General features: G+C 36.5%; 3 protein-coding genes and 1 long non-coding RNA gene across 6 annotated transcripts; 3 read left to right on the top strand and 1 right to left on the bottom strand.

Moving 5' to 3' along the window:
* The first annotated feature begins 514 nt into the window (after positions 1-514).
* On the top strand, positions 515-10,533 carry LOC118438572. Its single transcript, XM_035859056.1, has 6 exons — positions 515-830; positions 1,807-1,968; positions 4,927-5,136; positions 5,224-5,394; positions 5,818-9,019; positions 10,211-10,533. The coding sequence occupies exons 1-5, from the start codon at positions 657-659 to the stop codon at positions 7,117-7,119; spliced, it is 2,019 nt and encodes a 672-aa protein (XP_035714949.1). The 5' UTR covers positions 515-656; the 3' UTR covers positions 7,120-9,019; positions 10,211-10,533.
* A 296-nt stretch (positions 10,534-10,829) lies between these two features.
* On the bottom strand, positions 10,830-14,568 carry LOC110858983. Of its 3 annotated transcripts, none has more exons than XM_022107867.2 (4): positions 14,426-14,568; positions 12,977-13,284; positions 12,006-12,342; positions 10,830-11,642 (listed from the first exon to the last, which is right to left on the bottom strand). In XM_022107867.2, exons 2-4 carry the CDS (start codon positions 13,275-13,277, stop codon positions 11,153-11,155), a joined length of 1,128 nt encoding a protein of 375 aa, XP_021963559.1. In that variant the 5' UTR covers positions 13,278-13,284; positions 14,426-14,568; the 3' UTR covers positions 10,830-11,152. The 3 variants fall into 3 exon arrangements, with proteins under 3 accessions (XP_021963559.1, XP_035714951.1, XP_035714950.1); XM_035859058.1 differs by having other exon boundaries at positions 12,977-13,252; positions 14,426-14,561; XM_035859057.1 differs by having other exon boundaries at positions 14,430-14,560.
* A 9,161-nt stretch (positions 14,569-23,729) lies between these two features.
* On the top strand, positions 23,730-24,065 carry LOC110858881. Its single transcript, XM_022107767.1, has one exon. The coding sequence runs from the start codon at positions 23,730-23,732 to the stop codon at positions 24,063-24,065; it is 336 nt and encodes a 111-aa protein (XP_021963459.1).
* Positions 24,066-25,009: 944 nt separating this feature from the next.
* On the top strand, positions 25,010-25,809 carry LOC110859011. The gene is made up of 2 exons (XR_002548807.2): positions 25,010-25,439; positions 25,515-25,809. It is a non-coding gene; the product is annotated as an uncharacterized LOC110859011 (long non-coding RNA).
* Positions 25,810-27,378: the final 1,569 nt, after the last annotated feature.

Raw genomic sequence — 27,378 nt, 5'->3', positions numbered from 1 at the left:
GTTTTTCTAGAAAAACCCCGGGGTTTTCCAAACCCTGAGTAATATCTATGTTGCGGTCCGACCTTTATCTTACTTCATCCAGGTGGCTGATTAAACAGTGTAATAATTCTACGCATATAAATATTGCGCAGTAAATTTGTGTTCCTTATCAATACTAACAATGGAGGTCTCCCAATGTACGCACATGCATTCCGAAAAAAACCAGAACTATGACACCTTTTGAATAAAATGTGCCATGCAATTCGAAAATCATTCTGAAAAGTTTTAGAATACCCGATTTAACCGCATCTGCAGCGGATCGTATCTTAAATTTATGGCCGATTGACACCAGTTTACTCAAAATCTACAAGCATACACCCTGGGAGACCTCCATTCTCAATCAATCATGCATGCAAAAATATGCTTAACCAACAAAATCCATCTTATCAGTAATAAATTCATTACAATATAATTTTTCACGCAAGACTAATCCAGTAATCACTAGACTGATAGCAGGAGGATGATCACTACACAATCTGCTGGTGCTACACCTCAATAAAAATTCCTATAAGCCCAGTTGCTCTTCCACTCCTAACAAATACATACTTGGCTCGTCTTCTTAAAAATATTACCTATATTTCGGTTTCCCACGTCAGCTTTAATAAAATTGATTCAAAATGGCTAATCACGATGCAGAATTACTTGTAGAGTACGATTTCAAGCCTCGACCAACATTAAAACTGGCACATACGAAATCAGAGGCCAGGTTATTTAAAAGCATTTTACTGCGAAAAATGTACAACAAAGTTTGGCACAGGTACACCGTTCTGCCGAACGTTGAAGGACAAAAGGTACTTTTTTATGTTGTTTCATTAATTAGCACATTTCTGTATTTTTGATATAAATTTCCACCGGGCAGACAACTTACTCATAATTAAGGCGAAAATCATGTTCGAACACGATAATTTTTTAAGCATCTCAGCCCAAAAGTAAATAGTGTGAACACCACCTCTTTAAAAGCAATATTTTTGCGGCAGTTGGGCTTAATAGTTAATGCGCCATTGGGAACTGAAAGTTCGCCAAGGCCGACATGCTGCCACAAGGCTTAGATTCCATTTGAACAGCGAGCATTATCTCGAACTATGGGGGCCCATAATGACGCAAATTTTCAGCATCTAAATGTTGTTTCTATGTACTTACATATTTCTTAGTAGTTGCTACACTGTAAAAAAACTGTGAATATTTTTATCTGACCATATGATTTTTTTACGTGAAAGTATTGCATTTCTTAAATGGCGACGTCACTTGTGTTTGGTACACGAGTTTTTGGCTTATTTCCCTTTGGTGACGAAACGTCTCCGTAATCGTTACCCAAAAATAGAGCAGTATAGTACCTCCGGCGACGATTTGTCTCCAAATCATTTAGAGTGTATTTAAAACAAAAATGTTATTTAGGAATCAAATACGTAAATCCCGAATAATGCCAAAAATTGTTACCCAGACGGGAATCGAACCACGGCTCCCTTGAATTCATGTCAAGTGCTCTGACCTCTGAGCTACTAGGGCAATTAGTAACATTATAGGGACTTTTACTGATATTTGTCTGTGGCCTTTTTCTGTGAATTTCTACTTTCTTTTACGGTGACAACGAACTGTTGCCTACCAAAGAAAGTTCACTTTTGGCCAACGATGGAAAGTTATTTTTTATTCCGAACTAGGAATTTATTTTGATTTTAACACTACTATGTTAAAAATGTTAAAAAAATGATCAGTGTTGAACATGATTTGCGTCCCCATTATGAAACATGCTGTCCTTCCCATCTTTAGTACACGATCGGCAACCCATTCATCACCGGGGTAGAAAAAATCAGCTTCACATGTCTCCCATTATATGAAAAAGGATGGAAGCTTCCTGACACAAGTCTGAAAATGGTCACCCTGTGTGAAATTCTTTGTGTCGGAGGCAGCTTTTTCGTCACACCGATAAAAGTAAGTTAATCAAATTGACACGAAAAATCAGACCAACAGAGGTCCGTGCATTAACCACTTTAACGACGACTATGTGGCGTATTTGACCTTTACGCCGAGTACGACCATGTGGCGTAAGTTCCCTTGGCACCGGAATACGACGATGTGTTGTATTGACCCTTGACAACGGATACGACTATGTGGCGTATTTTCCGTTCACACCGGCCTACGACTATGTGTTGTATCCGGAAAAAATTAGGTCATTGCCTCTCCAAGCAAAGCAAAGCAAGAGTTATGAGTCAACAACCCGCCCTTTAGGCGGGAAGATAAATTTTCTGTTAGGAAATAACATTAGAAAGGGATGCAAAATAAATTAATAGCCAAGTGGCTATATCTAGCCAACACGCCGAGTTGTGAAAACCACGGAAATTTCGACACCGATTTATTTCAACAACGCTTTACGATAAGATTAGAGAAATTGTTTTGCTCGCATGTAGCACAAACGGGCGTTTTGGGCGAGAAAACTAAAAGTTGGTTGAATTCCATCATTGCATGGATTTAATTATAGGCCACAAATAATCTTGCCAGTAGGGTAAACTACGTCAAAATTAATGATTACGTATCGGGTGCCGCTGAAATATCTTTTGGGCGGGAAAATTAAAAATTAAGAGATTGCAGGAATTAGTAGAATTTAATTTTCCCGCTTTAAATTGATTTCTATTCACCAGATGCGCCATAGTCTATTTTCGAGCAATTTCCTCTCACGGGATAATTATTCATTGCCATTGCTGTCTATTTAAAGTCATTGTAAGGATTTTTGGTTTTCCCGCCCAAAATCGGCTCCTAAGGCGCTTTAGGCGCTATAATCAATATTTGCGAGTTTACGTACTATTATGCAAGTATTACTCCATGCTTGGCTAACTTTTCATGCAATTACAATCATTTTTAAAATTCGGCGTGTTGGCTATTTTCGGCTATAAACATTGGTGGTTCGCCACAACTCAAAAATGCAAATTATAACTCAAAATCCCTTCTTGAAAGGTTATTCACATCAATTTTCATAAAAAAGTGTCCAGAATAATTCCGGTGGGAACACCATTTTTTAATTCATGGCCCAGGAATTAACGTCATGCAGTAGATAAAAATTTCGGGCTCAAGGGAGGTAAAAATTCGCGGTTACTAGGGGTGAAAGGTATGAAAAAACTCGTCTCCTAGGGTTGAAGTGGTTAAATTATTAGACTTTTTTTTCCAAAGCTGGGGAAATCCAGATTAGGGTTTGGTAATCTGGATTGGGATTAGTCAATCCTTAAGCCAAGCTTTGAAAATATCGAAAATAAACCGTTAAACGCATGTAACGACGGGGTGAAACCAAGAACTTTATAACATTTGTGAGGTGACATAAAATCAAATTTAACATATGGTGTCAGTTAACAGTTAACAAACAGTAATTTAACAAATTCATGTTCTTTGAGGTCAAAATTAATGTCATCATTGAATTCGGGGTTAAATTTCAGTCAAAATTGACATATATATATCAGATATAACTTTTAGTGACCTCTAAGTGACCCTTAGATGACCTCTGAGGTCAAAATGGATGTGACCATTGAAATCGGGGTTAAACTTCCTCTTAAATTGATATATATATATGCAATTTGACCTTTAAATGACATTTCGTGACCTTTTGACCTTGAACGGGGTGACCTTCAGGGTCCATCTTCGAAGTTGACCTTTGTTAGTATATGAAATATTTATGTCCAAAATTTGAAGTCAATATGTTAAGCCGTTCTTGAGTTATCACACGGACAGACAGACGGACGGACGGACATATCAATCTTATAAAGGGCTTTCACCCCTTAGTAATCCACTTATGCCCAATCTCGAAAATTCAGTCAAATAAATCCCCACTTCAAAAAAAAATCCTTGCAAGTTAACCAAAATATGGATTACCGTAAAGACTCTATTTATAGCCGGGTCTAAAGTCGACACAAATCCGACTACAATTTCGAGCCGGGTATAATTAGAGACCCGGGTAAATTATTTTTCGGTTATGCATAACTTGAAGCATCTAAAAACCGACATTAGAGGAATGTCATAATTAGGGATAAGCTTATTAAAGTTTTCAACGTTGGGCTCAAGACCCGGCTATAAATAGAGTCTTTACGGTAATCATAGAATTTGGATTAGTTTTGAGTTTTTTTCAACTACTGAATTCAGTATGTCTCGCACTTCCCTTAACATTAACTAGTGCATTTTGCGTTTTGACAAATTTTTAAACAAAAACGGACATTTTCGTCCGGCTAATCACTAAATGTGTTGTTATTACAGCTACGAAATAATTTAAACCGTTTTCTTTTACTTGCTTTTTTGATTTGAAATCACACAAACATTGAATTATTCCATGAATGAATGAACTAAAACACAAAACATGCCTGAAAAATCCTTAATCTTGATACTAATCCAGATTGGTGAGTCCATACTCCTCATTTTTATACTAGAATCACGTAACCTCTTTGTCCGATGAACTGGTTAAGCTGTTGTTATTACAATGGCTATGCTATAATATTTTCACCTTAATGAATTTAACAAATTTTCTTTACCTTGCGTTTTTGTAGGGTGAAATCATAAATACACTTTGGAACAAATTCATTAAGCAAAATAGAAATGAAAACTAAGTAATCCAGATAGGCCATCCCTAATCCAAATCACTTTGTAACGTAATCTAATCCGAAGCTAATCCAATCCCTTAATCTATGTCTAATTCTAATCCCGAATCTAGTCCAAAAATTTTAGCGACCAAACCGCAATCCTTAATCCGAGCAAAAAATGAACTAATCTCCCAGCTCTGCTTTTTTCATGTGCATACATTTGGGCTTCTCATGTAGAATTTTACCTAACTATGAAATAACTATTCCATATTTTAACATGTACATAAAAATAAAGTGATACTTATAAATACATATTTTGTGCATTTATAACAAGGTTGGGGCTGTCTGTATAAACGGCGTCAAACTTGATGGCACGACTTTGCTGAACTTTGGAGACACTCTAGCACTTCGTAAGCTGCTAGAGGAGAGGGTTTGGAAGCGTCTTACATGGGATGAAGGGTGGAACGGTGACAGTTCAACAAACAGTAAATCAGGCCGCCGTGGAAAGAGAGATATTAATAATTGGCAAACATTCCTATTCTCGGTAACAATATAGTACAAACTTTATGTTGCAAATTAAATCTGCAAATTTATTTGCATGGAAATAAAAATCCAAAACGAACTTATTAAGGAACGAGAATTGGACCCGGAAGCATTCAATACTTTACACGCTATGAATTTCAAGCCTCGTGACGATTCCTCATTCCTCACCACGTTCGACGAGCGAAGGAAGTTAAACGAGGACAAAATCGCCAAGTGCGTCGAATTTTATGGAAACTTTCACCCTGGCGCTAACGAGCTGGTAAGTCTTATTTGCATACATGACTAACAATGGAGGTCTCCCAACGTATGCTCACAGATTTGGACCAAACTAGCGTCAATCGATCACAAATATAACTAGTGCGAAATTTGCAAATGGAACTATCTGCCAATGCGCAGGTTTGGCGGAGATATTTGCATCCAAAGCAGGAAAAATGCGCAGAAAATTTGGAAAATGAAAATTTGCCAGCATTGGGGGTGTGTTTTCTCCTCTTTTTATGCAAATACCTCCGCCAAACCTACGCATTGGCAGATAGTTCCATTTGCAAATTTCATACTAATTTTATTTGTGATCGATTGACTCGAATTTCGTCCAAATCTGCGAGCATACCTTGGGATACCTCCATTGTAAGTATAATGAAAACGGTCTAAAATCCATGCAAAAATGGACTCTCTCACTTTTCAGATATTGTCTCGAATTCTCATCCATCTCAACTTTGTCGAGCTCAAAAGTGTGCGCCTAGTTTCAAGATTGTTTAATCAAGAAGCCATCATACTTATTAAGAAGCGGGGTTACGCCAGACTTGACTTTGGCACATATACCCATACAAATTTGATGACTTATTTTCGGTACGTGAATGAAATGCGGGACTGTCTCATGCCCTCGTGGAAGCTTAAACTTTTCAAAATCAATGAACCGCATCAATTTGTAAGAAAGCATCTCTATTTGTCCTCGTTACAGAGAAAATTTCAGTACGATATAAACCACCTGCTTACAAATTTAAATAGTTACGTGACCATATTGAAATTAAGCGGCCCTATTTACTCCTCGTTGGATTGGGAGTTTAGGATGCAAATACTTGATAAACTTTCGGGAACCTTGGTAGAAATATGTTTCTCGGGTAATTCCGGAACACGTGATGTTATAAATCCTGCCAGAATGGTATACTTTCAGAAAATACTGAAATTTAGACCGTTGCAAAAATTTGTCTTGTGCTTGGATAGAAGGAGTAGATGGCTAAACCGACCAAATTTTGACTTTATTCCTCCGAACGGTCATATCCTAACAGTTTCAGGGATCAGGTCATTACATTTAGATTCAGAGAAAATATGGACCCACATGTTTATTAATTTGTCCGCTTCATTTCCAAATCTGGAAGAGGTCACGATCCATTCGCTGTCTTTAATAGGGTTACAATTTCTCTTCAAGTTAGCCAGACCCCTGATGACATTGATCTTGACAGGATTTCTCGACTTTGGGCGTGAACATCTCCCCCAGTTTGAACAACTACTTGAGAAACATTCAAAATCATTAGTAACGCTGGAATTCATACTTCCAAAATTTGGGGAGATTGCCATGCCTCTCCCGGTTTTCGATATCTTGATTAATTTAAAAATAGGGTTTCCAACCGAGCGAAGGTTGTGTACGACGATTGAGTTTGGAGCGGATAAAATTCCACCGTTTGATAAACATTTGGCATCACTGAAATCTTTAACTCTTTGGATGGCGAGGGATCAAACAATTGGTTTTAATGCTATTGTTTGGAAAGAGTACGGTGTCTTGTTTGAGGCTTTTTTCCCGCTCGGAGATGATATCGAGGTGGTTCCGAGGTACACGAGTTTGAGGGTTCTCGATATTCCGTATGAACAATCCATGTATTCAGATTTGGAGAGAAGGAATGGAATTGTATTACCGAGAGGGGCTAAGCTTGCCGCAATGTTTCCTAACGTGGTGAACAAGTGGATGAACAAGATACGGGGTATATGATAAGATATGAACTTTGTTCATACCTGATCGGGGAACTGCTCCAATTAATAGTTAGGTTGATAATAATTCTGTAAAGAAGAAAATCAAACGAACCAGATGCGTAGTTCTTTAATGGTTTAGGCTCGGACGCTTTGGAAATGGGGAATATGTAAATCAAATATTTTCAATAAGTTTACGAAGTATTTATTAGATAAAAAAGCGACGACTACATAATTAAATTACTGATAATGTGCAAAAAGTTGAGACAGAATAATGACATGTCTCTATAGGTTCCATGATTTCTATTGTTTTGCATGGAATTACAAGAAATTACAAGGAGAGAAGTTTGCAGAAAATGGCAAAAACTTTTGTGGTGTGTTGGCTACTCTACAGAATCTTGGCCATGCTTATCTTATAAAGATTAGTCATAAGTAAATATTACAAGAATTGTTGCATAAAGACCAAAAAATAAAATAAAATTTAAATCAGAATTTTGCTGTGAATTATTAACAATTTCAAACCTAATTTAGTCAATGCAATTTGTCAAAAATCGTATTCAATTAATTCCATTGACGTTTTATTAATTAGGTTTAAAAAATGTTGAGATTATAGTTACATATAAATAATAATTGTTACAAGTGGATTATATTATCTTAATCGTCAGTAAATTTCGGTTATGAACGAGATATCAAATCAACAAGTCCGTTCTCCATGAAATCTTCAATTATTTTCTTCAGTTACAGAAACAATACGTGCAACCACCCGCACTTTGGCAGCTTCCTCCCGTACTTCCCGCCTTAATGCAAGCATTGCTACATGAACTTCCAGACAATTGGCAGAGACGACTTCCTCCCGTGGGTGACCCGAAAACTAGAGAAAAAGTAATTACGAACAATTAATTATATTTAATTGCTGCATAAAATATGCAAATCAAGTCTTGCTCACAGGTTTTAGCCATTTTATTTTCCGGCACAACTTCATTTTGTCCTCTGTATGCCGCTATTTCACTGATAAAGCTGGCTATTACAGTGACCAAAAGGAAATACGTGGAAAATTTGCACATTATGGGAATATTTCTTTAGAAATTCTGGTAAGATGCGGTAACGGGACTTGAGCAGAACTGACAAATTTTTTGATAGGATGAACAATTTATACGGATTAGATCCAGATGTAAAGAGAAATTTGCGACCAACTTAATTTCTCGCAGAATATTGGTCTAATTTTTATCTGCAGATTCGGCAACACAACTGTGCAAATTCTGACTTACCTGAGCGGAAGTCTGAACTAATCTGGATTAATCTAGAAAATTGCAAATTTGACCTAAAAATTTGGCAATATTCGAAATGCACAATTTGAGTCCTTGTAGAAAGTAAAAGTATTTGATAATCCTACTTCCATGATAACCAGAAAAATCAGCAGCAGATTTGGATGTTTCCGGATTTATCCAGTTCCGTTTGGATAAATTTTCACACATTCTCCACGTGCAGACATGTTTACACAGTAGTTTTGAGACTAGCCAAAAAAATCCATGTACTTCATTGGCTTATATTTTCCATTTAATCATAAAAACAAACGGTAAATATTTACAGTCTGTGTCCTAAAAATAAACCCAGTATTTGACAACTTTTACGCAAATTGTGTCATTCGTCTCTATTTTTAGGACACGTCTGCACACTGTGTATATAAATTGTTTCCACTTTCTAAAAAAGTTTCAGTCATCCCAAACACTTGATTTAGTGACAATTCCACCTGAAAAATTTTCACGTAATAATGTGCAAATCTTCATCAATTCTAACCTTAGGACTTGTCAGTCTTATCTGCTTTACCACTGCGGTAAATTCTGCAAGCAAACCCCAGAGTAATTTGCAACCCACACAAGCAGAACTAGGGGAAACGCAAGACGACAGTATGAGATTCTTTTGTAAGTTTTAACCAATACAATGTAACAAGGGAAGGTACCAAAGTGTCCAAAGAATTAAGGGTCGACACTTATACTAAACACTTATCTAAATGTGCAAACCGTAAGACTCATTCATTTTAATTACAAACTGATGGAACTCAGATTTGAAATTCTCTCTTTGTCGATATTTTTGGCCCTTTAATCCTACATTCCCCATCATTTACTCGAACATACAGAGGTGAAATTCCATGCACTCTTAAAAATAAGGAGTAAACACATTCCAATTTCTGAATTCAAATTAAATTTTACTCTTCGGAAAGTTAATGTTAGTGTAGATTTAGGATACTTTACATAATTTAGAATTCGTGGGTGGATGAACTTTTCAAAAGGGTAACATTATTTTTTAGAGGATAGACTTAAATATCAAACACTATTGAATTTGACATGCAGATTCTTCCACTTTACGTGAGTAGTCATACATATATTAAGCACATTTTTCGTATAGTCGTCTACACTAAGCTCGATTGACACCTTGATCTGTTCTCCACTTACAATGCAAGTCTCTTACGTGTACAACTCAGATCTGGTTGGGACCAATTTTAGTTTGTTCACCACAAAAATTAAGCATACCCGTATTTTTTCGTTTTCCATAATGCGATAATTTGAGCGCGTGGCGCGAATTTTAAAACATTTTTCTGTCAAAACCTCGGTTTTTAAAAGTTCTGTAACTTCTCGAATTTTGGCGCGAATCCAAAAATTCGAAAACACGTCTCTTCATAATGACTTATTTGACTTATAAAAAATCCACATACATTATTTTTTTGAAATTTGAAAACTTGAAAGAGTTTATAATTTTAATGAATTTAAAAACTGGCAAAAAATTTTGAAATTCAAATTTCGAGACAATTGAATTTTTCATAAGTCAGGTAAATCAATCTGAAGAGACAATTTTTCAAATTTTTGGATTCGCGCTAAAATTCGAAAAGTTACAGAATTTTTAAAAAGCGAGGTTTTGGCAGAAAAATGTTTTAAAATTCGCGCCCGGCGCTCAAATTAGCGCATTATGGAAAACGAAAAAATACGGGTATGCTTATTTTTTGTGGTGAACAAAATAAAATTGGTCCCAACCCGATCTGAGTTGTACACGTAAAAGACTTGCATTGTTAGTAAGTAAGTAATTGAGTTATTCATCCACTAAATTATGAAATGCAGGGTCTCTGTTCGGCGTATTTGGACGGCCAACGGGTGGAACCCGTCTCTGCCAAATGTCTGGAACTGCTTGTAATACTGGTTGTCAAATTGGTGGCAGTACCGGAGGAACCTGCACGGTGGCTGGAGGTTGCACATTTTGCATGTGCAATTAAAGTAATTTAGTAAAAAAAATCTTGATATAAACGGGTTTCGTTTTGTACTTAAAAATTGAATTTGAAACTAATGTAATACTTTTATCTGGTTCGATTAGAAAAAAATAATAATTTGTTTCTTTATAAAATATTTAATTATTTAAAATACATGTAATGATTTATTAATTTCTACCAATTTTTCGCAACGTGTCTTATACAGCACTGCATGAAATTACAATAAATACCTAACCGCTCCCTCCTTATACAAATATTGCATTGTATAAGGTGATTTCTTGTAATTGTTCAAGAAATTATGCACACATAAAAAACAATGCTTTTCATGTCTTTGCTTAATGCAATCAATGCATTTAATAGATTTATGAAAACTCAACGCTATTTTGTAAACTAAAAGGAAGTAAATTAATTGAATAATTTCTCCTAATTTGATAATCACAGCCTTTTCTGCTAAATAAATGCAACAACTCGGACCCGGTGGACAAATTTATTGAAAGTTAAATTTTACCCCTCTCACTCGTAACGTAATTTATGCACATTTCCTTACATACAGCCTTCGCTTTGCCACTCATACCACATTCCGGTCGGCTCGAGAAGTTTCAAAATTTCTGTGATTTTAAATAATTCGATTTATTAAATAAATAGCAGATAAGTTTAACTCATAAACTACAAGTTACAATATTCGCCAAATACATAAAAATATTTACCATATTTACATATATGGTTCCTGTTAATTAATTAACATCGATATTTTTGTATGTACATATTTAATTACTCAATTAAATTACACTAATTATTAGCTTATCATCGATCCCTCCACTGTAACGTTATTATCCCGGTCTTTCCTAATCCTGCGAATATTTCTCCTAATATTTTCCGTCATCACTTTCCTCCCATTCTTCTTATACGCGGCGTCCAACTCAGCCCTAAACTGGGCAATAATTTCCTGCGGAGAATCCGTCGTCGTTAGCGCCGCCATGCGAATTTTGCTCATCACCTTCTTCATCAAAACTCCTCCCTCGATGGGGGTGTGATTGTGGGAGTTGACTTCGTAAAAGAATTTCGGATTTACCGGGTCATCCGTGGTGTGGAGACGAACCCCGCATTTTTTCGCTTTACATTCCCACACCGATTTTCCCAGCGTGGCCGAAGTGCTGCGAAAGTTGTACAGGAAGTCGTTCATCAAAACCATGGGCCGGCCCTTCTCCGAGACGAGAGTTTCGATGGGGGGATAATCTTGCGGGGTTAGTTGTTGGCGTGGGGTCGTTTTCGATTTTCCCGCCTCGCTATAAAATAATATTGCAAGATTATACATAGTGAGGGAAGGTTTATACATAAGCTTACGAACTTTTAAGGACATTCCTAATGAAATTTAAGGTACGAATTTTTGCGAAATTTGCCAACAATTTGCCAACATTGTAAAGCATGGTTTCGATTCTTAAGAAAAAGTTCGTAAATAATTCGATCTGAATTTCCAGTTGGAATCAAGGGTGCTATAGGCTTGTGAAACATTTTTTGCAAAATATATTTCCGGAAATGTGTACAAAGTTTAAGTTTACAAGCCTATCGCAATTTTATGTAGTTACAAAATTACAAATTTTGCGTGAACTCCCTCAGTATTTGTAAATTATTGCAATTTTATTGTGTACCTTCGCGAGTTGGAGGCTTCATCATCCCCTCTCGGGTCATAATTTGGGTCATTTAGGTCGTCGCCGTCGTCATCATCATCGTCATTCTGGTGCCGAGGATCCGGCATAATTTCGACGTCCTCCAAGTCCATGTCCTCTCCGAGATCGAGACAATCAATGTCATCGTCACACTCCAATTTAACGTCTGGATTGGATTCCTCAATTGTGGGGGCGACAGAATTGTGGTGAATTTGTGTATGATTATTGTTCCCCGCGGGCTGAGAGGCCTGTGGGTACCACCAGTTCATCATGACTTCCGGCCTGGATGGTGAAGCAGCACGAATTCGGCCTTGTTTCTCTGTTCAGAAAAATATTCCGTGTACATTTTTGCACGTAATTCTTTCACTCAATCTTTCGTAACATTGGAAAATCTGTGCGTTTTCTAAAATAATTTGTCTACGGTGGTCAAGTTTTATATTTTTTTTTACAAAATTTTCCTCACAACCAGGATCTCCCAACGTATGCTCACCGATTTTGAGCAAATTAATTTCAATTAGTCACAAATATAAGTAATACCAAATTTGCGAAAGACGCGATCTCCCAATGGTCAGTTTTGGCAGTGATATTTGCATCCAAAGAGTAAAAAGTTGCTGGAAAGTTGCCAAATTTACACTTTGCAAATTTTTTCCGGATTTTTTAACCTCTGTTGATGAAAAATATCTCCCTTAAGTTCACAGGTATTTAGTCCCTATCCTATTGTATACATCATAATTCATAAATAAAATAAATTATGTGTTCGATTTGCACTAATTTTTTTGTGATAACTTCAGTACGCTGGGAGACGTCTATTATGCAGTTTACAAAAATTTATCGGATAATTCTCCTTACAAATTGATGTAGAATTTTGTAAGTTTACGAAATTTTCGGACTTTACAAGTATTGTCTGTTTCGCACTAATCATTTTTATTTTTGTATGTATTTCCAAAATTTACCTTTCTGTCGCGTCTGACGATCATTTTTGCATCCACCCTTGGCCCTTTGTTTGAGTGAGGTGACCCTTCTCCCCATGAGGTTGAGGATCCCCTGCATGTTCGCGTACAGCAGGGTCACCTCCTCCCACAGCGCGTGACACGTCGAACACAACGCCGCCGGAGCTTGTCGACCCCCCGTCGTCGTCGCCGCCCTCGTTGGCGAAACGCCGACTTGGGCGCAGAGAAATGGAAACGCCTCCATCGTTGTGGACGTCGCCGTCGTGGCGACACTCGCCTCTGCGCAGAACACGCAGTTGGACATGACTTTTCTGAAGAATAGGTAAAAAATATTAATATTCAATTAATTTTCTGCTCGGTTTGTATGTCTTTTAGTATGTAAATTGTGCAGTGAGGATATATTAGGAAAAGTGAAAGGATAAGGGCTCACTTGTAGTACTGGAGGGGTCCGGATTAGGCCTTTATGTCAACGTTTCGACCTCAAAGGGTCTTCTTCAGGACGACGAAGAGGATTGCTTCACATGGTGGTTTGTGGGTCAAATGTGTTTGTGGAACCACAAATCACCATGTGAAGCAATCCTCCTCGTCGTCCTGAAGAAGACCCTTTGAGGTCGAAACGTTGACATAAAGGCCTAATCCGGACCCCTCCAGTACTACAAGTGAGCCCTTATCCTTTCACTTTTCCTTGTATGTCTTTTAGTATTAATGCAAAAACAGGAAGAAAAACTAATAATAAGATTGATGTACTGAGAAAATTCACGCTGACTTCTAGTAATCTTGTAAAATTCGTGATTTCCATGCATTTAAAACTTTTATTTTAGACAATATTTCCTAGGAAAATTAAGTTTGTCAGAGGAGTTTGTTGTACTTTTTATTACAATTTGTAAAAATAATGTACAAAATTTAGGTAAATTTCAAGTCGTGAATGGTTTCAACAATTTAGAAAAACGAATACTTAGGGTGACCATATTTGTCCTGACCAAAACCGGGATCTTTTTTTGCAAAAAAATTTTGCATAATATCCAGTGCTTGACGGTTCCAATATCACCGATTTTTTAGAAAGAACCAGGAAAGGGAGCCAGGGAAAGTAAATATTACATGCACGTTACTGCTATTTATGTGCTAAAATCTACTTTTTCATCCATATTTTTGTGAAAAAGTGAAAAAATTTAATTTTTTAATTTTTTCCTACGATTTTAAAAACCGGGACACTTTATCAAAACCGGGACATTTTCGGGACGCCGGGACAGGTTTTGAAAACCGGGACATCTCCCGGCTAAACCGGGACGTATGGTCACCCTACGAATACTCCAAATCCTATAAATTAAAAGATTTGGTATTATACGAAAAGAAAACGTGAATGTTTTTCGACGACACATTTCCAAAGGAATTGTTTGATTTTACAGGAATTTATCTCTAAATATATTAATGTAAAGCAAAATATTCACTTACATACCACCGGACACTAAAGAAAACTAATTCCTTTGTTAAAATTTCTTCCAAATTGTGGTGAAATCTTGTATTTTAAATATTTTTATTCTTCTCAAAACGAATAACATGTGTTTATGTTTAATATTTGTGTCGATTTCCTTTCGAGTGGTTGGTGCCATACATCCTTCCCCGTGTAAAAATCTCACGTTACACTTTTCCCATGCGAGATAGAGTCGAAGTTGAGAATTTTCATGAAATGCAAAATTTTTATTAAATTTAATAAAAATTATTAACAAATGACACTTACATGACATTTTTGAATGTTTGTAAAAATGTTATGTTTTGAGTATGTAATATTTATAAAGTATCTGAATTAACTAATTAACGCATGTAAAACATAATAACAAATTTATTAGTGCCATGCCAACACCCATGATGCTACAAAAATGCTCATAGGGGACTTGCAGAAAGCATGCTATCGATTTGAGGGGGGTAAGGGTCAAGGTATTTTATCCCTCCCATGTTCAATATAACATGGGACATAGATGTCACCTGGGGGGGGGGGGGTAGGGGTCACAATTTCCCCGGAATTGGCCACCTGTTTCTTGTGCGGCCCCTAATTGGTTGACAATCCGCCTTTTATGGGGTTGTGCATAAATTATGTGACCACTGAAGAGGATGCGAGGGTAAAACCTTTGCACCACATGTGACAAGAAAGGGTAGAATAAACCGAAATTTTTGCATGACATAATTTACGGACGGTCACCAATTGAAATGAGTAACTTTATTTTTGGTTTGTACTCACAAACCAAAAATACATGTATGTTATTAATATCACGCTAGATATTGTCCCCGTGGTCTTGTGGGGACTGAAGTTCAAAAACATCGATCTTCTGCGCAGTGGCCGCGGAAGTATAAACCGTAGGGACAATGTCCCCATCGTCTGAGCCCATCAAATCCCACATTGCATATTTCAATTCATAACATGAATTAAAGTGAATGATTAATTTGCTGCATGTACCATCTTTTCACTAATCAGCATTGAGCGTTATCTGGACAACGTTTTATCTTCGCCCAACTACGTGAGGGGTGGTCCATAAATTATGTCACGCTGAAGATGGGGGGGAGGGTTCCAAGCTTCCGTGACAAAATGTGACATATGGGGAGGGGGGTTTCGGCCGGTCCGTGACATCACGTTTCCCAGGTCTGACTTAATGCAAACTTTAACTCATTTTAATTCTTTGACTAGGACCAAACTAGTTTCGCAATCATTTAGAAATTTATGTCCATCCCCATATATGAAACCTTTGATCCAAAAAGTCCAAAATTTCAACCAAGTTTTAGATTTTGAGATTTTCAGCCGAGTTTCTAAATTTTGTTTAAACCTTCAAACAATTTTCAAAATACTCAATTGTTTGTAAGTTTTTAAAAAATTAAAAATTCATGATGCCATAAAGTTTGCATAAGTTCAAAAAATCGTCATAATTTTGCAAAAATGCATGCAACAATTTAAAAAAAACATTACTAAATCTCCAAAAATTTGCACAATTTAAAAATTCTTCCGAAAGAACCTTATTTTTCATAGTTTCAAAACTGTGTAGGGATTGGAGACAACTGCATGATTCAAAAATGTGTAGCAATAAGTTATTGCCAATAACACAAGAAATCTGAAAAATTTAGTGGTTTTTTTACAACTTATTTGAAATTCTTGATATCGGAAAAATTCAGATTTTCAGGCGTGACGTGACAAGAGGGGGGGGAGGGGTCACAACGAGCGTGACAAAGGCGTGACAACAGGGGAGGGGGGGGGTCTTAAAAAAGGGCTTTTTTGCGTGACATAATTTATGGATCTCCCCTGAGTCGTGAAATGCATTGAATGACTTAACAATGCTATTTAGGTTGGAGCTTCAAAGTAAAAGTTTCATAACTAAAAAATTGAGTTGAAGTGGATAATTATTATTTTTTGCACACGAATCTTCTTGTCACTAAGCAGGATTTAGTGTTATCTGGACATCATTTATATACATAATGGTTTTGTCATTCCTTTTTTTAAATCAAAATTGGATAAATTGTACTTATTTTTGCTTAGACTGGAATCTGGGTAGCTTCACAATGTTTTTTTATGGTGGAACCAGGGTTAGGAAAAACCCGGGGTTTTACCTCGAAAACAACTACCCCGGGGTTTTACCTCGAAAACAACTACCCCGGGGTTTTACCTCGAAAACAACTACCCCGGGGTTTTACTGGGTTTTACTGGGTTTTGGGGTTTTACTGGGTTTTACTGGGTTTTACTCAATGTTTGGGGTAAACTGTAAAAAATTGCAATGTTATACTAATTTATATTTTTTCAAGATTTACCATAAAACTTTAATGCAAAATGCCAGGAACACCCCAAAAAACACTAATATGATCAAACTCCAAGTGAAGCTGTAAATTGGGATTTCTGGATCATAAATGCAAACTTGAAATAAATATATAAATTCACAGAATATTAATCAGAGTACATAATTCGAGTTAAATAAGTACTTGCAAATTAATTCTATTCATTTATCTATTTGAATTTTAGATAAAACCTAGTTAAACCCGAGTAAAACCCAGTAAAACCCCAGTAAAACCCCTTTAACATAGTAAAACTTTTACTAGGTTTTATCTAAAATTAAAGTTTTATGGTAAATCTTGAAAAAATATAAATTAGTGTAACATTGCAATTTTTTACAGTTAACCCCAAACATTGAGTAAAACCCGGTAAAACCCAGTAAAACCCCAAAACCCCAACCCAGTAAAACCCGGGGTCGAAATACCCTGGGTGGAACTCCAAGTGAAATAAAAATTGTTACCCAAGTTTCAGTAGTAGCAGGAGATAACAGTTAAACCCCGTGAAAAAATGAACCCTTGGCGAGAGATTAAAGATGAATATGTATTTAAAACGGAGTTCAGGCTAAATCGGTTCACGGTGCTGCACTCTTAAGGTCGACCTAAGTTCTTACCAGGTAAGAGCCCTTTGTTTGTTTTTTGCGCACGAATCATTTTTTACTAATCAGCAATAAGTGTTATCAAGACAACAGCTGCTTGCCATATGACTGCGGGTAAAAAGATATACATGCATAAATAGTATGCCCAAGGTAACTGGGAGTGAAATGAAACGCTGTCACTTCACCAGTTTTTTGTTTTACAAACATCTAGTTAATTTTGCTGGAAAACCAGTTAATTTTTGCGTAGAAAACAATTTCTAGTTTTTGAAATTTCCTTCCCCGGCGTCAATGCAGTATTGAAGACGCTGTCTCCAGTCCTCGACTGAAGCACGCACTGAATCTGTGAACAAATTGTCTCATTCCGTGGTCAAAGGTTTTTTTAAAGCTTCCAAACTTCTATTAGGCTTAGAAGACACCTTTACCCCTAACTTTGTCCACATTTCATATTCCGAAGACTGAAATACAGCAAGGGGGATGACCGTTTCTAATTGGATATAAAGACCGGAATTTGGTTTCTTAGCCACGCTTTGGTCGCTTTTTGCACTATAAGCTCGTGCTGAGTCCTGCTGAGAGGTCCCATCGATTCCATTGAGTTGGATCTCAGTTAGGGGATGTGCAACGAACTCAAAAACATATTTTAAGAAATTTGATCCCCTCACCTTCCCACCATTTCAATAAAATATACAGGAATTGCCCAAATTAGCTCTTATCTGCCAGACCCGTCACAAAACCTGGATAATATGACTTGTTGGCCTTTTGTCGATATTGGGGGATGTCTTTGACCGATTTTGCGTAGATTATATCAACTAGTTTGTTAAAAGATTTTTCCGATGTGAAAATCTCCTCATTTATAAAAAGAATTCTCTTCACCTTTTTGGCGCGTACCGCTTGAGGAGAGCCCTTCATCTCTTTAGTATGGTTTTCGTTAAGGGTTTGATCAAGAGGTGCAAGTACTACGTTTCAAACTCCTTAGCCTAAGGTTCAGTTTGAGCACTCGTTAGATAATGTGCATCGACCATTTCAGCTGTGAGGCTATTTTCCGTTCAAATTTCCTGAATTTCTTCGAATTATAGCCTTCAGCGCCTTCACGATGGCTGTGGTCCTTGTAGGTTTTCAAAAAAAAAATTCTGCAACTGTGCTTGGTCAATCCGGTCCTAACGAACGTTTTTACAGTCCGTTGGACCCAATTCAAGTACACGTTCGATTCTTGTCATAGTTTTAAAATTCGCAATTTCTCTTCCCATTTTTTGTTGAAAAATTATAGCCGCCGGCCTGCTTTCAAGACTTTCCCTGCTGATATGCTTTGCAAGTAGTAAAAAATCGATTAGCGGTATTTATGTAGAATCGCACGAGGAATCCAATGGAATTCTCAGATTTTCATTATCTTCAGCAGTTTCGACGTAAAGAGCGACTACCAGTTACCTTGGGCATACTATGTATATGCATGCATACTTAACTAGCGAAAACTAGCGATTGAATTTTATTTCAAAGAAATCACTCGTCAATTAATTTTCAGGCGGTGTTCATAAATAAACATTCCGCGTAAATGGTGGGGAATCTTAAGATTGGTTTTATTGTAAAAACAACAGTTCATATATTACGATACATAACAAAGGACAATCAATGTTAGAATTAACGAATTCAATACACACTTTAATATATTATTATTAATATTATTTAAACATTTATGGAAATAAATGTTGAATCGAATAAATTAGTGGGGCGCCCCAATCTAAAAGTACAACTTGATCTTGTCTTCAAGGGACCCTTTACAAAATGCGCATTCTTTTGGCAGCGATACATAATAGGTCACTAGGACCTCTCCAGTAATTTCGTCCACCCAAGGAATTCCTTCTGTAGCTCTGTTACTTTCAAGGCTGGAAATGCATTTGGTGCAGTACATATGGCCACATTTTAAAGCCCACTCTTTGTCCCCGTCTTCGCATAACGTGCACAAAACCTAAAGTAAAAATATATACAAAATGAGAATTTTAAAAGTTTTAAACAAACAACTTTTAAACAAACAATTTTTTCACCCTTTTCATTTCTTCCATCATTGGGCCGCACCGCTGAGCAATTTCCTGCTTTAGTGCAAGGGTCGTCAGTTCAGCAGCCTTTTCTTTGACCCTGTCGCCAAGTCGTTGCTCCCGAATTTGTAGTTGCTTAATAAGTTTCAGGAGATTGTGAACGTCTTGCTCACGACAAATATTTCTTAAATTTCTGCTCTCCCTAATCGCAGATCCTAAACTTTTCCGGATTTTCTCGTGGAGATCTTTAACAGATTCGAGAACTTTGACATTGATGGGGCGCCCCAAAAGATCACGAACATTTTTCAATAACTCCTCGAAATTTGACTTCATCTGCCAGAAAACTGAAGCTGAGGCTTTGGCATTAGCACATCTCAAAGTCAACTTATTTGAATAGTCAAAAATATCTTGTCGTATTTTCTTGAAATCCTCGTACTTGAAATGGAGAGTTTCTTTTTGCTCAGTTGAATTAAAGCTGCCTTCCTGTCGCTAAACAAAAATAAAGTACGAGTATTCATTACAGTGTTATAAATTCTCGAGAATCTCAACATAACATTCTCACTCTATTCAAGAAATACAAACAATCTCACCTTTTTACTATAATATCCCAAGTTCTTATCGTCCTTTCTGTACGAAATTATTTTCATGTTGGGGTCGTGATGTCTATTCCACAAGTCAGCTATTTCGCCATTGTCCAGACTCGGTAACCCCAACGTTTCAACTTTCATCATCATTTCGTGGTAAAATGATGAGCTAGAATCCAAGCAGAGCTCAAGAGTTGATATCTTTAAAATTAAACAAATTTTAAAATTAGTGGGGCGCCCCAAATGATGTAAAGTATTTGAAAATTATATCTTACAGGGAAGCAGATGATAATGGAAGCCTTGTCGACCGCATTTTCATCTCGCTTGATCCAACAGCCTGACCTTCTTTGAATATCCTCTTGCACAGTCGGCTTATCTTGTATTCCTCGTCCCTTGACACTTTAGCTGTGCAACCCTGCCGGTGGTGGCCAATTTTGCCACACCGATAACAGCAGTCGGTTTCCATTTTGAAAATGTTAATTGGACATTGGAATTATTTTTTAGTGAAAATCCTCTGGAAGTACACTAATGAATTGTGAACTGCAAATATAAAATGCAATGTGCGCTTTTGAACAAACTTTATGACTGTCTCATATCGCTCCTTACTCCAGTAAAAAAAATCAGTCGGGCTTTTTGCTGATCGAGAGCAAAGCCCGAGCCCGACTCAAGAAAAGCCCGCCCAGGCCCGACCCGACTCATGGGCTCAACTCAAAAGCCCGGGCCCGCCCAAGCCCTACTCGTGTAAAGCCCGCCCAGGCCCGGCCCGACTCAAACGCCAAACTCAAAAGCCCGGCCCGCCCAAAGCCCGTTGGGCCTGGGCGGGCTCGGGCTAGCCCGATTAAAGCCCAAGCCCGACTCACCTCTACTAGTCGGCCTCAGTAGTTGGACCTTGGCATTCAACGAAGGTCATATTTTCTTCCAGTTTGAACTTTCACAAGTTCAGTTGCTGTTCATAATCGTAACAACTATATGTAAATATTTAAATCATAACTATTTAGATAGATATAATTAATTCTGATAGTGTCGCTGTTGATTGGAATAAAATCAGATTAATAATAGAATGTTCTCTGATTTTACAGGTCTCCGATTTTCACAATAACGCTACTGATTGAGTTGGAGCAGTCCGATAACAAAACAAATTTTCCAGGTAATCAATTCTACGAGATATTTACTCCAGCAAATTCAATTTTTGGATAACTCTTTGAAAATTAGTTACATATTTGTCTTTGATTTATTTAGATTAATTCATTTGTGTCGTTCACGTGTCATTTCCTACATTTTTAATTGAAGACTTAAAAAAATATTATTCAGTAACGTTGTCCATTGATTAGGGGACTGAAGATCTGGCAACGATTCATTAACTTTTAGCTTCTCGTTCTTTTTCTAAGGTGAGGTAAAAAAAACTATGGTTACAGTTACACCTTAGTATGCATTCACCCCCACTCCTTCTAAAACTTTGACCGCGCCCTACAGCCAAGGGGGTGCGTTTTAGATAAAAAAAATAAAGAGACCGAAAAATCAATTACGGACCTAATCTAGTGCTATTGAAAGGGATTTTTCGATATGACATCCCAGAAAAAAGTTTTGATGGTGGTGAATGGTTGCGTTTCACAGTTTGAGTATGAAGGATGCTACCTACATAGCTGGGGTATCTAAATTTATGGAAGATCGCCCCCACTTTACTATAACCGGAAAGAAGAATTGGGTCGATTAGTTGAGAAACCACCGACTTTTCCCTATAATGAAAATTATCGGGTGGTTGCTATATAGTAAATATATAGTTACACCGTCGCTATGGAGTATTTATGTATAGGCTTAGCCCGAGTCAGGGCTTAAGGAATCGTCATGTCCGTCCGTGAACACGATTGACTTGCAATTTTTCCATATGCATATTGGACAAAGTTTGGAAACGAGTTCGAAGGTGGGCGAAATCGGTCAAATTGTTGACCCGTGGAGGTATAGCAATAGTTATGAGTGACAATAATGAAAACCGGAATCACCTCACACACCCATAATTTTGATTTGGATAAGATTGTCAGCGTTTGTAGAGCTGATTTTTCTTAGTCCAACGGTCGAAGTCCGGCGTTTCTACTCCACCCCCTCGCGGAGTGGGAGGAGCTTAAACTTGAAAAAATCGCTCTAGTCTGCGATTTTTAGCTCAATGGTGAGTCAATATTTTTGAATGCGGTTTTCGCCAAACGTTTCCTAATTTTTTTCCCTACAACCCTTTTCGAGCGTTTTTTCAAATTCTTAAAATGGATTTCACAATTTTGGACTTGGGGCATTTTTCAAGATTTCTCACTTTTTTGAAATGAAGAGAACTTGTGCAGAAACCATATTAAATAATGCTAAACATCATATAATGGCGATATTTCATGGTTTAGGGTTCCACCAGGTCTGAGATGTGCGCGATAACACGAATCCGAAATTCTCCAGAATTTAACGGCAATAGAATAGACAAAAACTCAAAAATGTTTTTGTCTCTGGAATATCAGGAAGTGGTCATATACCAAACAAAGTATATAAATTCTGATTACTCAAGCGGAGACCTTTCCAATGGTATCTCATATGACCCCACATATGGGGTTATATAAGATTTGACCTTTCCCAATTTTTATTAAAAAACCGTGCCATTCGTTTCGCAAACCTATAAAAATGCTCGAAAAGGGTTGTAGGGAAAAAAATTAGGAAACGTTTGGCGAAAACCTCATTCACAAATATTGACCCACCTTTGAGCTAAAAATCGCAGACTAGAGCGATTTTTTCAACTTTAAGCTCCTCTCACTCCGCGAGGGGGTGGAGTAGAAACGCCGGACTTCGACCGTTGGACTCAGAAAAATCAGCTCTACAAACGCTGAGAATCTTATCCAAATCAAAATTATGGGTGTGTGAGGTGATTCCGGTTTTCATTATTGTCACTCTTATAGCAATTGATGCTATGCACCAGATTTCAAAATTGTCATATAAAGCTAAAATTTAGCAGATTGTGGCTCCTATGGAAGAATATGAATTCGGATTGTAAAAATTTTCATCTGGAGAGACCTTATCGGGTGACCCATACCAATTTTTCAAAATCATCAAATCGAGGTGTAATTTAGTACAACGGTTTTTAGTCGCACCTAATGGAAGAATATGAGTTGGAATAGGGAAAATATTTATGTGGAGAGACCTTTGAAGTCGCTAATTGTCCCCAATAGTTATATATAGCTTTACTTTTACACATTAGTCAAAGCGCAAATTTAAGTGGGTTAGGCATATCGAAACTTGATATCTTTCAACTGACACTTTTGAAACGTATGCTGTAAATTTGAACGAATTAAAACCTAACGGGGCAAATATCGTGCAATAATGGTTATCTTCTATCTTTGCTTTTAAAATTTCAAGGCAGAAAAAGAATTAAATAAAATATATCTTGAAAAAGTAAAAATTTCTAAGGTGAGGAAGTACACTTAAAAGTACTAAACAAGCTCCCCACACCTCCACCCCTCCGCCACCCAGATAATTTTATTTCGCCTGGGCTGTCTATTGCATGCAAAAAATATCGACAGTAATGTTTTGGCGTCACGTAAGAAAAAAGGATTAGAATTCATTTATTGGTCCAAAGCTAACTTTTCAATTGGTTAATATCCACCTCAACATTGCTGGGTGCTAAGATTCCAAAGAGGTGACAAGGAAGGTAAAAAGCGAAACTGTGAAGCAACTAATCGATGAAAAGATTTCAGCGTCCGACTTGAAACAAAAAATGATTGAAGAGCAGGAAATGAGAATTAAGGAGCAGAATTATGAACTGCAAGAGATTCAAAAGGCCAGTGTACAATTTGCTGCTTTTCTCAAGCACAATGCCATCACTCCCTATAACGACGCCATGCTGGACTACCTGGAATATCTTATTTCTGTGGAGAAGGAAAAGATTAAAGTTGGTGGGACGGATAAAATGCTTCAAGAAATGGAATCTTCTCGAGCTTCCTACATGCAGCAGGTAAAAATTTTGGATGAAGCCATGGATGGGGGAGAAAATAAGGATATTTTGAAGCCACAAGGAGTGGATGAGTTTGTACAAATTGAAAAACTATGGTAGATCTGTCTTCTATTCGTTGAAGGCCGGAACAAGTAGTGGTGCCAACGTTTTTCAGTATCGGGAAGTTTCGAGCAGGTATAAACCACCTGTGCGAGCTAAGAAGAAAAATTTCGTAATCAGATTTGTGGATTGGCTTCTATCTTAAGTATCAAACATTGATCTAGACTTTACTAGTTTCTTGATCATATTGTTTAAAATTATTTAACTAAAATATATCCTTAAAAAATCCTATAAAAATCTTATTAATTTTCTAATTAAAAAACCCACGACACTGTTTAATCGGAATTACTTAAACTGGAAAATGACGCATGATTGTATTTAATTAATATACTAATTAACATGTGCTTAGATTTAAATTAATTTTTCCTTCGTTAATGTACTCCTTTATATACAATTAAATGGTGGAAGGTATATATAATTCTTCTAAATTCACAACTTAGATTTCAACAGTCTGTAATACATGCATACATGCTAATTTACCGACTTAATTAATCCTATAATCGAAATACTACTCCGGCATATGCATGTGTCAAATAGTGATAATAGGTCCTCTCCAAGCTCTAAAAAAGATCTGATTTTTCTGCTCATATTGTTTAAAATTATTTAACTAAAATATATCCTTAAAAAATCCTATAAAAATCTTATTAATTTTCTAATTAAAAAACCCACGACACTGTTTAATCGGAATTACTTAAACTGGAAAATGACGCATGATTGTATTTAATTAATATACTAATTAACATGTGCTTAGATTTAAATTAATTTTTCCTTCGTTAATGTACTCCTTTATATACAATTAAATGGTGGAAGGTATATATAATTCTTCTAAATTCACAACTTAGATTTCAACAGTCTGTAATACATGCATACATGCTAATTTACCGACTTAATTAATCCTATAATCGAAATACTACTCCGGCATATGCATGTGTCAAATAGTGATAATAGGTCCTCTCCAAGCTCTAAAAAAGATCTGATTTTTCTGCTCATCGCTCATTCTGATCATTTCTGCTCGGCTGTGCGCATGCGATTTCGCTCAAAATCAGATTTTCTTGCTCAACAAAAAAATCGAGTTTTGGGTTGATTTTTTCTCTCATAATCCTGCTCATTCTGCTCCACATCATCACATCAGTTGTTTGTTTACTTCAATTTTTCGTTTAAAAATTAAGTAAAGTTCTCTAAAACATATTCTTTATCATTGTGGGTCCCAAGACCCAGGTTAAGCGTACCAGTGTCGAAAAAGTTGCAAATCCCGTAATTTGTTGTTACAAAAGTAGCGTCGTGGAGGTAGGCGGCCGAAAAATATTTCGCTGGACAGCACAAGTAAAAATTGACATGGCATATTATGTCGTCAACAATAACACCTCATTTAAGGTAAGGTAAATGATAATTTGTTATCCACATGTAATTTTGAATAACCAAATCCTTAATCGCAAAAAAATATTTTAGCAGGTGACCAACCGCACTGAATTCCTTCGTCGTCTCCAAGATGCTTTGCCCTTAATTGCGAAGAAAGTCAAATAAAAAATGGATTTGACAGATTTCTTAAAACGTACACAGAGACTAAAGAGAAGTTAAACCAGTCGGGTTTTGGGATTGACCCTGAGAAAGACGAAACTCTGGACAAAAGTGCGGTCATTTCTTTCAATTACATCAAATCTAATGATTTTCAATGCGATAAAATTACGATTCAGCGAAGCCGAAATAAAAATACTGGAACTCAAAATTAAATTGGAAACTATTACATCTAAATTTTAAGCATTTGATTTATACATAAAATTGTTTATTGCTGCTACATAAAATGAATTATTTGAGATAATGCTGTTCGTTAATTCTCCTGCAATATTTTCACAATGCCTGTTGTTGAAACCCATTAAAAGCCATGTTAAAGCCATGCACAATGATAAAATTTCTCAAATTGAATTTAGAACCATTAAAATGATAAACAAATAATTGAACTTCCCACAAATAAAGATCACGATTCTCAAGAATTATGATCGATAAAAAAAGTGGTACGTTCAAGGTTTGAGCAGAAAAATCTGATTTTTTATTTTTCTGTTCATTGCTCATTTCGCTCATTTTTTGAGCCTTGAGAGGACCTAATATTTAACTAAAGGTTACATATAAATGAAACAGTGAAATGAACGTACAAATAATCAAAAGGGAGGCAACATGTGCAAAATACGCTGAAAAATGCCGCGCGAAATTCAATTTCGCGGATTTATTTTCGCGCAAAGAAAACATTTAAGCAACAGCCCAATTCGTATCCCATTATATCTATCACAACACATTCAATTATTGTGAATTTGAGAGGGGTTGAATTTTATCCCATAATAGAAATGCAGTGTTGGGGATGTTGTTTCCAATTTTTAAAGGGTTTGTGTGAGTTTAGTTTTTAAAGTCGTGATGGTATGGACTTGTGCTTTTATGTGACTTGAAGACGATGGATAATTGTGGGCGTAAGTATGTGTGACAATGAGGCAGAGTGAGACTTGGAAATATTTAGCTGTACCACAATTTTATGTCTGATTTGAGTGAGTACTTGAGTTACACTGCATGAACATTACAAAATTACACAATATTACAAAATATTACAATATTACAAAATTGACAAATGTACCAAAATGTAGAGAATGGAAGAAACTCCCACCAATTAGGGAGGTATCATATAAATAGAATTGAATAATGACCCTTAAGGCATGTACATACTTGACATTGACTCGCTGTATTAATTAATGCATACAAAAAGGTTAGTTTTGAACTTAAAAGGAAAAGATTAAAATAATATTTAGTCAGAAATAGATAAGTCGATACTAAGAATGATAAAATTAAACCGAAGGTAAGAAGGGTCTAGTCACGTACAAACTTATGAAACTGAGTTAATTTTACATGAATCTCAACATGCAGATAAAAACGTTTGTGTAATGACGCATGTATAACGTACACTAAAAAACGTGTAGACGCCAGGACTGCATAAGCTACATATATAAGTGTGTAAGTATGTATATGTATAGAGATATCACACTAATTTAGGTTAGTAGCGGTAGCTTGTAAAAAAGTGGTAGTAGAAAATTTACCAGAAATCTGAAAATCATAATCACACCATTAAAGACATGTTACCAATTTCAAAATTACTTATGTATAAATGAACTCTAAACAATTTGTTAAGCAAATTATACTTAATACAGAGTAAGAATAACCTGAAAAATGAATTAAACCATACATTCATGTACCATGCATGAATCAATTCTGAAAAATAAAATACAGATAGCTAACTTGAAAAATGGTGATGTGGATTTTATTTAGTTTAGTT

The sequence above is a fragment of the Folsomia candida genome, unplaced genomic scaffold (assembly GCF_002217175.1).
Source record: "Folsomia candida strain VU population unplaced genomic scaffold, ASM221717v1 Fcan01_Sc023, whole genome shotgun sequence".
In the NCBI taxonomy this organism is placed as follows: Eukaryota; Metazoa; Arthropoda; class Collembola; order Entomobryomorpha; family Isotomidae; genus Folsomia; species Folsomia candida.
This window is presented reverse-complemented; position numbering and strand designations above follow the sequence as displayed.

What these genes read in the sequence shown, in the direction of transcription:
- LOC118438572 (XM_035859056.1), top strand. Translation starts at nt 657, where the DNA reads ATGGCTAATCACGATGCAGAATTACTTGTAGAGTACGATTTCAAGCCT. An exon ending in TTTTCGTCACACCGATAAAA is followed by an intron (nt 1,969 to 4,926) that starts GTAAGTTAATCA and finishes ATTTATAACAAG; the next exon opens with GTTGGGGCTGTCTGTATAAA. An exon ending in GGCAAACATTCCTATTCTCG is followed by an intron (nt 5,137 to 5,223) that starts GTAACAATATAG and finishes GAACTTATTAAG; the next exon opens with GAACGAGAATTGGACCCGGA.
- LOC110858983 (XM_022107867.2), bottom strand. Translation starts at nt 13,277, where the DNA reads ATGTCCAACTGCGTGTTCTGCGCAGAGGCGAGTGTCGCCACGACGGCG. An exon ending in TCGTCAGACGCGACAGAAAG is followed by an intron (nt 12,343 to 12,976) that starts GTAAATTTTGGA and finishes TTTTCTGAACAG; the next exon opens with AGAAACAAGGCCGAATTCGT. An exon ending in GAAGCCTCCAACTCGCGAAG is followed by an intron (nt 11,643 to 12,005) that starts GTACACAATAAA and finishes ATTATTTTATAG; the next exon opens with CGAGGCGGGAAAATCGAAAA.
- LOC110858881 (XM_022107767.1), top strand. Translation starts at nt 23,730, where the DNA reads ATGATTGAAGAGCAGGAAATGAGAATTAAGGAGCAGAATTATGAACTG.